At 39.0% G+C, this 14252-nt stretch overlaps 1 protein-coding gene and 1 pseudogene across 3 annotated transcripts in view; both read left to right on the top strand.

The window, feature by feature from the left end:
• The window catches only part of Prkci (protein kinase C iota), a 53358-nt gene that overhangs the window by 4288 nt on the left and 34818 nt on the right, over positions 1-14252 (top strand). Inside the window, exon 1 of one of the 3 annotated variants that reach the window (XM_010632383.3) lies at positions 8122-8263. The exons of 1 other annotated variant lie outside the window; for it this stretch is intronic. Coding sequence is in view for 1 of the 2 variants with exons in the window: in XM_010632382.1 (XP_010630684.1) it covers positions 12808-12821 (14 nt within the window). In the remaining variant the exon portion in view is untranslated. Of the gene's footprint in view, positions 1-8121; positions 8264-12792; positions 12822-14252 lie in introns of those variants that run through there. One more of the 3 variants, XM_010632382.1, reaches the window with a different exon arrangement.
• LOC104867853 lies at positions 9845-10765 on the top strand (annotated as a pseudogene).

Here is a 14252-nt window from a genome sequence, read left to right on the forward strand (position 1 = left end):
CTTCTTTTTGCACTAGGTGTGTTTCTTGTATACAACCTATTACTGGATTTTGCTTCTTATTCCATTTTGCCAATCTATTTCTCTTGATTGGTGAGTTGAGGCCATTGACATTGCTGGTTATAACTGATATGTACTGACTTATTATTGACATGTTATTGGCCTTTTGTTGACTCTTTTTACTTTTTCACCTTCTCCTTTTAATTTCTTGCCTTGCCTATTTGATTTGCTCTGTTGGGCCTCATGGTGTTGTTGCCTTCATTGTCTTTTTCTAGGATCTTGTTTAGAATTGCTTGTAGTGCTGGTTTGGTATTCATGTAGTTTCTCAGGTGTTCTTTGTCGTGGAAGTGTCTTATTTCCCCATCCATTTTGAAAGAGAGTTTTGCTGGATACATCAGTCTAGGTTGGAGGTTGTTCTCTTTTAGTACTTGAAATATCTCATTCCAGGCTCTCCTTGCCCCAAGGGTTTGTGTTGAAAAGTCTGCTGTGATTCTGATGGGCTTTCCTTTGTATGTGATTTGTTTCTTTTCTCTTACTGCTTGTAGTATTTTGTTCTTCTGTTGGGTTTCTGGGATCTTGATTATTATATGTCTAGGTGTAGATTTTTTTTGATTGTAGCTAGTTGGGGTCCTATATGCCTCAGTTATCTGAATGTCAAATTCTTCCCCTCTGTTTGGGAAGTTTTCTGTCATTAATTCTGCAAACAGCTTTTTTAAGTCATTTGTATTTTCTCCTGCTACTTCATGTATTCCTATCAGTCTTATGTTATTCTTCTTTGCATCATCTAGGAGTTGTTGGATCGATTTCTCATGATCTCTTACTGTTTTTAAGAGACCTCTCTTTTCATGGTCACTGACTGCAATCTTATCTTCTATATCTGAGAGCCTATCTTCGCATTCTTTTATTCTGTTGCGTACACTTTCAATAGAGTGTTTAATCTCCTGGATATCTGTTTGAATCTGTTTTATGGATTCCATTTCTTTCCTATGTTGGGCGTTTATTTTTTCCATTTCTTTCTTATGCTGGGCCTTCATGGCTTCTATCATGGTCCTGAGCTCATCTATTTTTCTGTCAGTTTCTGCTCTAGAGTCTCGAATCACGACTTCCATTTTGCTCACTATCTCTATGGTTATCTGGGAAATTATTTCTGTTTTGAATTTTTCTAGAGCCTGATTGATCTGTTTTGTTACTTCCTGTGCTTTGAGTTCAGGGTGTCCTGGTGGTTCACTATCGGCCTTTTCATCCTCATTTGCCCTACTGTTTGCCATTGGTGAACTGGAAGTCTGTCCTTGTGTCTTGCTTAAGTGTTTTCTCATTTTAATTTTTGTTGTTGGACTGTCCTTGGTTTAATCTCTGGATTATCACCCAAATCTTCCTGATATAGTTGCACCCTAGCTTCTGTGTCTGTAATGACCCACGGACATTCTTATCTTCATGACATCAGAGAAAACAGCTCATCAAATCAACGGCAATGCTTTACCCCAACTGATACAATCAGCAACACATTAAGATCAAGCACAACTTGGACACTGACCACCTGTGGTCATCACTAGTCTAGCACCCTTAAATCATTTGAATTAAATTGAAATCAAGAAGCAGTCCAGAACATGTCTGCAGTGAACAAACTTTTCAATATAGTATATTAACCATTTAATGGCTCAGACAGAGCAAGGATGCAAGACCCCTGATCTCATTTAGCTGATTGCTGAACCCCATGACGCTGACCTCGGGCTGCAAGGCCCAGATTGAGTTCCCCATCCTTCTGAATGGTTGAACTCTGCAACATTCTATTACAGGTTGCCCCCCCCCTTTCTTTAAAGATGTTCAAAGTTGGGAACTCAGAAAAATGGCCTTGATGACCACCTCTGTCTTTGCAGAGTGGGTCCAAAGACTTGCACAGTCAGGAGGTCTGAGTGCGGGGTGGGGGGCGCTTAGCTTATGGGGGTTCAGGGGCGCCCACGCGGCTACCTTCCTGGCGCTTGAGCGATGGCGGCTGGGTCGGGAGCAGGCATGGTTCTCCTTCCCGAGGTGGATCGGGGCCGGCCTCTGAATTGTTTTATTTAGCATTTCTCAAATGGCCATCAATGTTGAACATTTTTCATTTATTTCTCAGCCATTTGTAGTACTTTATCTGAGAAGTATCTATTCATATCAGATACCCTTTTTTGATTAGGTTTTTAAATTTGGGGGGTCTAATTGTTCTGAGTTCTTTATATATTCTGTATTAGTACTTTCCCATTCTGTAGGTTATATCTTCATTCTGTTAGTGATTTCCTTTGCTGTGCAAAAATTTTTTAATTTGATGTGATCCCATTTTTTGATTCTTGGTCTTATTTCTTGTGGAACCAGGATTCTATTCAAAAAGTCTTTAACTATACAAATTAAGCATTTCTGTTTTAATATTTACATCTCTGATCCATTTCAGTTTTAATTTAGGGCATGATGAGAGATGGAGGTCTCAGTTCAGTCTTTGGCATGTAGTTAGCCACTTTTCTCAGCACCATTTGTTAAAAAGGCTGTCTTTCTTACAGTCAAAGTATTTGGCCCCTTTGTCAAAGAGATGGTAGCTGAGTGTGCCTGAAGTTGTTTCTGCAGCTTCTTTTCTGCTCCATTTATCCACAAGTTTTGTTTTGTTTTTTGCCAGTATCATGCTGTTTTTTTCTGTAGTTTTGTAGTATAATTTGAAGGCTGTGATTGTGATGCCCCTTGCCTTGCTCTTGATGACCAGAATTGCTCTTGCTATTCTATTTCTCTTCTGGTTCCATATTGATTTGAGGATTCTTTCTTTAGTTCTATTGGTATTTTTGTTGGGCTTGTGTTATGTAACAGTTTTGAAAGTATGGCCGTTTTATTATATTGGTTTTCCTAATCCAAAATCAGGGGCTATCTTTCCATTTTCTGATGTCCTCTTTAATTTCCTTTTTCAGAATATTGTAGAGGTATTTTACTCCTTGGCTAAGTAATTCCTAAGTATTTAATTTTTCTTGACGCTATTGTGAAAGGCATTGTTTGTTCATTTTCTTTCTCAGTGAATTTATTACTACTGTTTTTTTTTTGTTTTTTTTTTTGAGTGTTGATTTTGTATCCTGCTGGGTTGTTGGATTTGTTTCTTAATTCTAGGTATTTTTTTGGTAGACTTTGTGGGTCTTCTTTATAGAGGATCATGTCATCTGCAAATAATCATAATTTAACTTCTTGTTTTTTAAATAAATTTTATTTTATCCCATTCTCCCCTCAATTCCCCCCCCATGTATGAAAGCTTTTTTTCCATTTTTCCTTCTGTTTTTCACTGCTTCTTGCTTTCCTATTTATATCCTTTTTATTTCTGTCTCTTGTCTAATTGCTCTGGCTAATGTTTTGAAAGCTATGTTGAAGAGGAGTGGTGATAGTGGAATCCTTGTCTTGTTCCTGATTTTAGAGAGAAAGCTTTCTTTCAGTTTCCATTTATTATGGTGTTGGCCATGGGGTTGTCATTGATGGCTTTTATCAGATTGAGATAAAGACATTCTGTACCTATTTTCTTCAGGGTTTTTTGGTTTTTTTTTTTTTTGGTTTTTTTGAGACAGGGTCTCACTATGTAGTAGAGCCTGACCTGGAACTCACTATGTAGCCCAGGCTGGTCTCGAACTCGCAGCAATCCTCCTACCTCTTCAGGTTTTTAAAATCATGAATGGATGTTGGATTTTGTCACACGCTTTTCCTGCATCTATTGAGAGGTCTTTGTTCTTGCTCCTGTTTAATTGATGCATTACATTATTTCTTTGCAAATATTGAATTAGCCCAGCATCCCTGAAATGAATCACACTTGTGCTATATGATCTTTTTGATGATTTGGTGCATCTGTTTGTCAGTATCTTATTGAGGATTTTTGCATCTATGTTGATTAAAGACTAGCTTGTAGTTCTTTTTTTGGTTGGGTCCTTTTCTGGTTTTGTTATCAGGTAATCCTTGCTTCCAGGAATGATTTTAGGGGCACTGCTTCCCTTTCAATTTCATTAAAGAGTTTGAGGAGTATTGGCATTAGATCTTCTCTATGGTTCTTGGAGAATTTGGCAGTGAATCCATTAGGACCTAATGGTTTAGCTGTTGTTGTCATCGTTGTTGTTGTTTTACTTCTTCAGTTTTATTGACTGATACTGGGTTATTCAGGATTTTTATATCTTCTTGTAAATCTACCTATCTTCTGTAATCTACCTATATCTTCTGAATTTTCCGTTTTATTAGAGAAGATGGTCCCAATAATCTTGTGGATTTTGGCAGATCTGATTCATTGATGCCTTTTTTTTTTTGGTACCGGGGATTGAACTCAGGTCCTTGTGCTTGCAAGGCAGGCCACTGAACTGCTGAGCTAAATCCCCCATCCCGATGACTTTTTTTTTTTGTCTCAATTTCATTGATTTTTGCTCTGATCATTATAATTTTTCATCATACTAGTTTTGAATTTGAATCTGGAGGTGCTTCATTAGATTATTTATTTGAGTTTGCTGTTTTTCTGATGTGGGAATTCATTGTCATAGACTTCCCTCTTAAGACTACTTTCATTTTGTCCCATAGGTTCTAGTATGTCACACGAGCATTTTTGTTTGATGGTAGAACTAATTCTTTTTCTTTCTTTTCTTTTCTTCTTCTTCTTCTTTTTTTTTTTTTGATACGGAGCTCAAACTCTTTGGACCTTGTACTTGCAAGGCAGGTATGGCTCCACTGAGCACATTCCCAGCCCTGTCTAATTCTTTTTAATTTCATCTGTGACTCACTGATTATTCAAGAAGGTATTATTTAATTTCCATGTATTTGCATAGTTTTTGTGATGTCTTTTGCCATTGAGTTTTATTGCACTATATCTGAGAATGTGCATGGAATGTTTAATTCTTTTGCATTTACTTAAGCCAGTTTATGGGCTAACATGTGGTCTGTTTTGGAGAAGGTCCCATGTACTGCTGAGAAGAATGTGTATTCTTTTGGTTTTGGATGGAACACTCTGATAGTTCTTTGTTTTGTTTTATTTTATAGTTGATCTGTTCATTTGTGACAGTGGGGTATTGAAGTGTCGTATTACAGTTGTATTGGTGTTCATCTTAGTTTTCATGTCCATTAGTGTGTGTTTTATGAAGTTGAATACACTGGTGCTTGTTTATAATTATCTCTTCTTGTTGAATTGTTCCCTTAACCAGTATGCAGTGACCTTCTTTATCTCTTCTGATCTGTGTTGGCTTGAAATCCACTTTGTCTGAAATTGGGATAGCTACTTCTGCCTTTTTTTCCATTTCTCGTTACATGGAATACTGTTTTCCATTCTTTGTTACTGTGAGTTTCTTTCTAGTTTAAATGTGTTTCTTGTATACTACATATCATTGAACTTTGTTTCTTGACCCATTCTGCTAATCTGTGTCTTTTTATTGGGGAATTGAGACCATTCGTATTGAGAGTTACTACTGAGAGGTATTGATTTATTCCTGTCAATGAATTATTTTATTGTTGCCAATTTTATTTTTATTTTTTTCCTTTTGCTTGGCTATTCATCTTGCCAGTAATTTTTTTTTTTTTTTTGACTTGGCATTGTTGGCTTCATCATCTCTTTCTAGAATATCCTTGAAAATTTTATGTAACACTGGTTTGGTGATCATGAATTTCTTTTCTTTTTTGGGGGGGAATACCAGGGGACGGAACTCAGGACCTTGCACTTGAAAGGCAGGTGCAGTGCCACTGAGCTAAATCCCCAGCCCAGTCATGAATTTCTTGAGATGTTCCTCATCGGGGAAATACAGCAAAACCTTGAGTTATGAGAATAATTTGTTGTAATCCAAAGCACTTGTGTATCAAAGCAGTAAGAAAGAAACAGTTGTGATCATGTGACATTTGGTGTGAGGTACTATTCAAGACATTACTCATTTATCAAGTTAAAATTATTTTAGAAATGTTTGCTTCTCTTGTGGAACACTTGCAGTCCAGGTTACTCACAATCCAAGATTTGACTGTACCTTATTTCTCCATTGATTTTGAAGGAAAGTTTAGCAGGATATATAAGTTGGAGTTGGAAGTTTTTATCTGCTAGGGCTTGAAACACTTCACTACTAGTCCTCCTGGCCTTTACGATTTGAATAGAAAAGTCTGCTGTCATTCTCATGCCTTAACCTTTATATGTGATTTGTTGTCTTTCTCTAGCAGCTTTTAAGATTTTGTCCCTGTAATGGACTTCTGGTATTTTGAATACCAGAATGTGGCGCAGAGATGTTCTCTTTAAGTCATGGCTATCTGGGTTTCGGAGTGCTGTACTGTATGTTTCTTTCCCTGTATTTGGGAAATTTTCTGCCATTATATCTATGAACAGGTTTTTTATTCCATTTGTGCTGTCTTCTGATTTTTCACTTACTTCAATTAGATTAGTTTTCTTTCAATCAACTAACAGCTGTTAGATCCATTTCTTAATATTCTCTTGCTTTTAAGTTTGAGTAGTTGGTCTTTGGAGGCATCATTGTCTTCTAGTACTGAAATTCTATTTTCACTTTGGTCAGTTCTGCTGTCCTTGCTTTCAGTATGATTTTTAAACTCCTGGATTTCTACTTGAAAGCTTTTCATGTTCACTATTTTTCGATAAACTGGTCATTCATATTTTGAATCATTTTGTTTAACTAATCTAGCTTTCTATTAATGTCTTCTGAAAGCTCATGTATCTTTTTGGTTATTACTTTCATTATCTGTTTAGCTGCGTGTCCATCTCTTGATCTATTTCTAACCTCCTCTGTTACCTTCCAAGTAATTGTGTTATGGCTTATACTGTTCTGCCCCTCGGTGCTCACTGGATTGGCTTCAGGGGAGTCGGGAGGTTTAGAGGCATTTTGTCACCTTGTCTTCTCACGTTTCTATTGTTTTGTGCTGAGGTTTGTGGGTACTTGTAAAGATGTTGTTGCTAGTGTAGAGGTCTCTAATTCATTTTCCATAATGTACTTAGGATGCAGCTAGGTATAATCCTTTGCCAGAGCCCCAAGATCTGACCACCTTAGTTAATTTGGGAGGGAAGGATACAGTGTAGTCAGCCTAGTAACTGTGTTCTCTGAAGATGTACTTTAGTACTGTTAGGTCACAAAGGTAATCTGAGTATTGGTTTACAGAGAAATAGTGACATTTATGTGACTGTTAATATCAAGTAGATCAGCCACGGTATTGTTGTCCAAGACCAATTGCATAGTAACATACATGTAACCAATTATGTACCACCCCAAATCCTAGAGAAGAAATCTGCAACTATGATGTAAACATTAAGACAACCCAAGTATTGACTTAAAGCTAATACTAAATGCAACAGCTGTGTGTTTCTACTAATGGTAGAAAAGAATTTAACAGTAGTTTTACCAAGTTACTATAAAAAAAGGTAGAAAAGAATTTAACAGTAATTTTACCAAGTTGCTATAAAAAATTAACAAGTCTTTCTGGTTATACTGTTAAAGATGCAGGGTTTGGGAATGGGGGGAATGCAAAAGGAAAACATTAAGTGGTACAAAGGACCTTACTGTGGAATAGAAAGATGTTTGTGGAATTAGGTAAGGGTAATAGAAAAAACAGACAAATAGGAGATTAAAAGGGGGAGCAAAAAATAAATTATATAGGGCTTAAAAATAAAAAATTAAAGGGAGAAAAATTAAGAGGGAAAGGAGGAAAAAAAAAATAAGAGAGGGCCAGGGATTTAGCTCAGTGTTCCACTGCCTGCCTGATAAACGCAAGGTCCCAAGGTTGATCCCCAGTACCCAAAAAAGAAAAAAAGAGGGAAAAGAGATAAGCAAGGAAGAAGGACAAAGGAAAATTTCCCAAGCCCCCCCCAAAAAAATCTGTGATTTTGAACATGTGATTTTTCTTCCTGGATTTGCTGTTTGGGGCCGTGTCCAAGTAAGACATGTCCCTGTTCGTACTGGTAGATAAAGAAGGCAGTCAGACCCTAGATTCATGCTAGATGCAGGTACCAGCAGGCAGAAGGATTAGAGTGAGGTTGCCAATTTTGCTATTTTCAAATCCAGAGCAATTCAGGCTGAGCCTGGCCTTTGGTTATGTGGATGGGACTTTTATCTTTATCTTTAATGCCCTAGAGGGTCACTTGCTCACCTGATCTAGGTTCTTTGGCCATGAAAATCTCCTGTGGCTGTCCCTTACCCAGTCATTGTGGGAACATAACATTGGGAGCCCTGAATTGAAGCCATCCTGCAGCTGCTGAGTCCTCCTAGGTTCTGTCAACCCCTCCCTGGAATGACGTCCAACCAAGCACTCTCTCCAAAGGGTAAGGTGGTCACTTAGGCTAGTTACTCATTAGCTTTTGCATCTCCCAGCACCCACTGTTATGCTCACTGATGAGTTTTTCTGTAGCCCCCCTTTACATTGAATCTTCCTTTCTTGCTATCCATGAGTTGGGAGCTGAGAGGAAAGTGCAGATTGTTTCTTCCCTTCTTCCCCATGTTGTATTCTGTCAGTCTTTTCAGTTTCTCTGTAGCTTTTAATTTTCCTGTTGGATCCTTCCTGATTCCTTGAGATTATTTCCCTCTTTTCTTTTTTCTTTTTTTGGTACCAGGGATGGAACTCAGGACCTCGTACTTGCAAGGCAGATGCAGTGCTACTGAGCTAAATCCCCAGCCCTTCCCTCTTTTCTTTTATCTTTGCCAAATTATTTTCCAGTGTCTGGATTCTGAATCTTGGAGAGGATGAATTGTTGCTTACCACTCCACTATTTTCCCGGAAATCTCTTTTCTTCTTTCAACGAATACTTATTGTGTATTTCTTCTGTGCTAGGCACTGCATTGGCCACTAGGAATATAATAATAACAAAATATTCCTACTTTTACCTTCACTAAGCTTATATTCACAGATGGTAGACTATAAACATTTGTTAATCTGTCCAGGGGTAGGAGGAGAACTAAGTCAGAGAAGTCAAGGCCAGTTCACCTAGGGCCTTGTGGACCCTGGTAGAAATTTTGGATTTTATTCTGCATGACAGGAGAGGCATTTGGAGAGTTAAAAGAGAAAAAAGACATGAACTACATTAATTTTATAAAACCTTTAGAACAGATTCTAATTTAGGGATCACTGAATAAATGTTAAATTAAGAGCCATTCAATCTGTCTGACTTGCATTTGAAAGGATCACTGTGGCTGCTGTGTATAAATTAGGTCATAGGGAGTCTTCTCTTGACTCCCTGGAGAAAACCACTGCCCTCTACTTTAAAACGTTACAGTTTTAAATCTCAGGATAAATACACTAATAGCTTTGTTTGCAAACTCTTTGGTTCATGAACAGATGTGTTCAGCACAATTTTGCTTCTGTTGGCAAACTCCACTTTGGGTGATGAACACGACCGTGGCCATCTTCCCTGAAAGAACATGAACACAGCCACATTCCCTGCTCTGACATGTGGTGGCAGCTTCCTCTAGTTGAGATTATGGTGTCAAACAGACTTGTGCACACTTTCTGTGAAGCTTTGTTGTGTGTGTGTTTAGCACATGTTGTACTGTACAGTAGTATTCAGTCATGGCTCCAAAGAAAGTGTAGAGCAAGCATGGTGGTAAAAAGAAAGCTCAGAGTGGTAATAAAGGTGACATGAACATGAAGAGGGGTCATAAGGTGTAACCAGAATATGCAGTACAATAACGGAAGTAAGAGAAAAGTGCAGAGCAAAAATGGTAGGGTTTTGGAGCCTGCCCCACCCACCTGGGAGGTGCGTGACATAATTTCAGACAACGCCAGCAGTTCCTAGAATTTCTAGCTTTCCACTTCCAAGATGATGGCTCAGCCAATTTAGAGATTTCCTCCACCTTTCTCCATTCTTTTCCTTGTGTTTTATTGACCTGGGAGTGATGAAGTAAAGGATCTGATGGAAATATGTAGAACTGGATTTCTAAAATGGTGAACCATACAGTGAAGGATGTGCACAGCCTCCATGGCACCAACCCCCAAAATCTGGTGAAGATCATTTGGATGCAAATCTATGAATCCAAGTACTGGAAAGAAGAGTGCTTTGGACTTCTGGCTGAACTTGTAGTCGATAAAGCCATAGAGTTACGGTTTGTGGGTGGCGTCTATGGTGGAAACATAAAACCAACTCCCTTTCTGCATTGGACCTTGAAGATGCCTCAGATTCAACCTGAGGATATCATAGAGTTTATTAAAAAATGAAGATTTCAAGTATGTTCACATGTTCTCTTTACATGAGGCTGACCGGCACTGCATTTGTTACAAGTACTTGGAACCTTTGTACAATGACTATCAAAAAATCAGGAGCCAGAACTGAAATGGAGAGTTTTAACTGATGCATGTAGACAAATTTATTGATGAACTAATGCACAGTGAGAGAGTCTGATACTATTCTGCCCCGGCTATAAAAACGCTATGTGATAGGAGAAGCTGAACAACTGGAGCCTTGAGTTAGTGCTCTAGAAGAAGACGTGAATGATGTGGACTCTAGTGAAGAGGAAGAAGATGAGAGGTTGGAAAGAGTCCTATCACCTGATCATTGCAGGAGAAGCTACGGAGACTTGGACAAGCCCTGTCACTCTCCCACACTGCACTGCAGGAGTAATAGGAGTCAGTCTCTCAAAAGAAGTCTTTTACCCCTCCAAGAAAGGCATAGGAGCAAGAGCCCAACATGCCACAGAAGCAGGTCCTGAGATCAGTGACACAGATCCTGCTCCAAGTCCCCAGGTCATCACTGTAGTCACAGACACAGGAACCACTCAAGTCTCCTGAAAGGTCAAAGAAAAGCTGTAACAAGACCTGGAGAGGAAATGAGTAATGAATTCAGTTTGGTTTTAGTCCAAATAGCCTCCTGTAGATATAAGGGTATCTGTATAGAAGGATTAAGAGCTACTGTCCTGGCAGCTATGATATTTCAGTTTTTTCTTACCTAGTTTCTTTTCTTTTTTTTATGGAAGAGGTGCTAAGTTCTGTATTTCTTTTCAGCTGTAAACAATCTTTGAAGAATGATGTTTCCTAAGGTCAGTTTTTGACCCAATCAACTGTAACTATATTCAAACTTATGAGGGTAGAAAGTATCTGGGAATTGGAGATGTGAGTGAGAAAAGATTTGGCCATACTGGTGACCCTTTACCTTTTTGTTATAAAGCCTGAGACACCCCCCCCCCAAAAAAAAGAAGGTTTTGAAGAAAATAACCATTGAAATAAAGAAGGATGCTGTAGAAAAGTATGAGCATGGTATTCATGTGACTGATCTGGCCTTGGAGTACAAGATGGCAGAGTCAACAGTCTAAACTATTTTGAATAGGTGATGTGGCAAAAGGAGTAATGATGTTAACCAAACAGAGGACATATGTTGTTTTCACACACAAGCCCGCTGTGGAACAAGGTTCAAGAACTCGGACTGGGAGGGTAAGGTGTAGAATCATCAAGCAGACTCCGGAGAGGTTTCTAGAATGCTTCTACTTTTAATAAGTTCAGCCAGTAATTTATAAAGTTTTGAAAGAGGGAGTGGCAAAGGAGGAGTAATATATTTGGCTTAACAGGATTGGTTATCAGAGTGTCCTTGGATGGGTGATGGAGGCTTCCAACTAGGGGAGATGGGTGAGCCCATAGCTGGACATAGACAAGGCTCAACGCACAAGCTAGGCTTCTTACTAGTGTGCTAAGAGGCCTATGTGCAGTGCACTTGTCCCAGCCAGACTTGTACCTCACTGACAGACAAGTGCTGCAAGAGGTGAAAACATTTTTGTTAGTTTGGTTAAATGAGAAATAGCTGGCAGCATTAGAGAAGCGATGATCTATGCAAAAGCTAGGAAATTGAACAGAGATTTACTGCAAGAAAACCTCTCTTCAAGTGCAACAAGTGATGAGTTGAAAGCCAGTAGAGGGTGGTTTGATAAATTCTGCAAGAGAAGTGGCATCCATAGTGTGATAAGACAGTGAGGCTTCCAGTTCTGGGATCGCTACTGTAAAAGCCTACAAGAAAGAATTAATGAAATTTGTGTAGACAGAATAATACATTTCTCAACAAATGTTCAACTGCAATGAAATAGGGCTCTTTTGGAAGAAGATACTGAACAGAACCTATGGCATTCAGGAGGAAGAAGCACTGATGGGGCACAGCCCATGAAGGATAGATTGACCTTTATGCTGTGTGTGAACACAAGTACTGATCTGAAGAGTAAGCCACTACTGGTGTACTACTCCCAGACCCCTCATGCATTCAAGGAACAGAATGTGAACAAGGCCAGATTGCCTGACATGTGGAGGGCCAATGAGAAAGCTTGGGTTACAAGACAGTTGTTCATGGAATGGCTGCATGAGGCCTTTGTACCTCCATTAAAAATTTCTTACGGCCAACTGCCTGAAAGGTGCCTTCTTCTGATGGCCAGTGTCCTGGCACACCCTCCAGCCTTGGTGGATGATATGGACACCAAGTATGACTTCATAAAGGTAAAGGTACTTCCTGTCCACATGACACCTCTTCTGCAGCCCATGCATCAGCAAGTGATCTCCAGCTTCAAGGAGCTGTACACAAAGGTGCTCTTCACCAAGTGTTTTAATGTCACTGAAGAGATATCCTTGATTTTGAAAGAGTTCTGGAAGAAACCTTTAGGGTTTCTTCATTGACACAGCCTGGTAAGATGTCACGTATTAGGCCTTTAATTCAACCTGGAGGAAACCATAGCCAGAATGTGTCACTGAACGTGACTTTGAAACATCTGATGCACAGGTAGTGGAAAAAATTGTGTCCACAGACAAGAGCTTGGGTCTGACTGTTGATGGTGCAGACATAGAAGAGCTTGTTGAGGACCATAAAGGAGAAGCTGATGATGAAAGAACTTGCTGAACTTCCGAATGAGGAGCAGAAGGTGCTTGTTGAGGAGCCTTCCACTGAGGAAGAGGGAATCGGGGAGGTTAGCAATGTGATAAAATCTATTTTGGAAAAATTGAATGAGTGCCAGGATTTCTTTGAGAAGTACCATCCAAACATAGCTGTAACAGTGTTGAATCTAATGAACGATAATAAGGTCTCTAATTTCTGAAAGTGTATGCAGCACAGAAAACAATAAATGACATTAGACAGTTTTTTTCCCCCTTTGGTACTGGGCATCGAATTCAGATCCTTGTGTTTGTGAGGGAGGTGCAGGAACCACTGAGCTAAATTCCTGGCCCTAGACAGATTTTTTATTTTTGGTCAAAACTGACCGTGCAGCTAAGATATGAGAGGAAACCTCTGAAGGAGATCTCCCCAGTATCCTTATAGGGGGACTCTTCCTCCAAACAATGACCTTATCCCCCTTCACCTTCCTGTCCTCCATGCTAGAAGTCACCTCAAAGCAAGGTTAGTGTTCTCCTTTTCCATACTGTACTGTTCTGTATTTTGTTACATATTTTTGTAGTTAAAAAATACATATGGTTCAAAATAGAATAACCTTATTTACACTGAACTTATGGGGATATTTGATTCAATTCACAACTAAAATTGGGGTCAGCGTGGATTAACCTTATTTACATTGAACTTTATGAGAAAATTTGATTCAGTTCACAACCAATTCAGTTTGCAACCAGAATCATGGAATGAATTAAAATCACACAAGGTATTATTCTGTTACTTGTTTTCAAAATTCAAGGTACCACTGTAACTTCTTTTTGTTTGTTTTTTTTATTTTTTTGGTACTGGGCACAAACTCTGGTCCTCGGCGCTTGCAAAGCAGGCGGCGAAACCACTGAGCTAAATCCCCAGCCCACTGTAGCTTCTTGGTGAAGCCTAACACTAATACAAAAGAAGTATGCATTTATGTCTTCCTGTGTGTTTTTTTGGGTTACCTACTTTGAAATATGAGCTCTTTAAAGCCAGTTGGGAAAATGTAAAAATGAAGGTGAGAGTTCTAGAAATCATGCCAGACAGAATGATTAACAGATGTGTGAGTGATTCATCTATGGAAGTCAAGGCTAATGAAACAGCATGACTGATGAGTCATCTCTTGGATGAAGGTTAAGCTTTTGAGTGAGAGGTGATCTAGGACTGGGGGAGAGGAGATCTGGGACTGGCAATTGAAAGAAATTTCATTTATACTCAGGCAGAAAATTTACCCACAGAGCTGTTCATCTGTAGCCTGAGAGCCTCCCAAAGAAGTAAGTAAAGCAGAAAGGGAACTCTCCATCATCTGTTAGAACAGTTAAGGTAGCCTTTGTCCATGAGGGGGGATTGAGTTAGGATTTGTCATAAATACAGTATTAAGTCATTTGATATTGATATATTAATTTTACAGAAATAGTTCTACTCAAAACAGTACAAC

Source organism: Fukomys damarensis, unplaced genomic scaffold (genome assembly GCF_012274545.1).
Source record: "Fukomys damarensis isolate Sample0158 unplaced genomic scaffold, DMR_v1.0_HiC HiC_scaffold_12, whole genome shotgun sequence".
Lineage (NCBI taxonomy): Eukaryota > Metazoa > Chordata > Mammalia > Rodentia > Bathyergidae > Fukomys > Fukomys damarensis.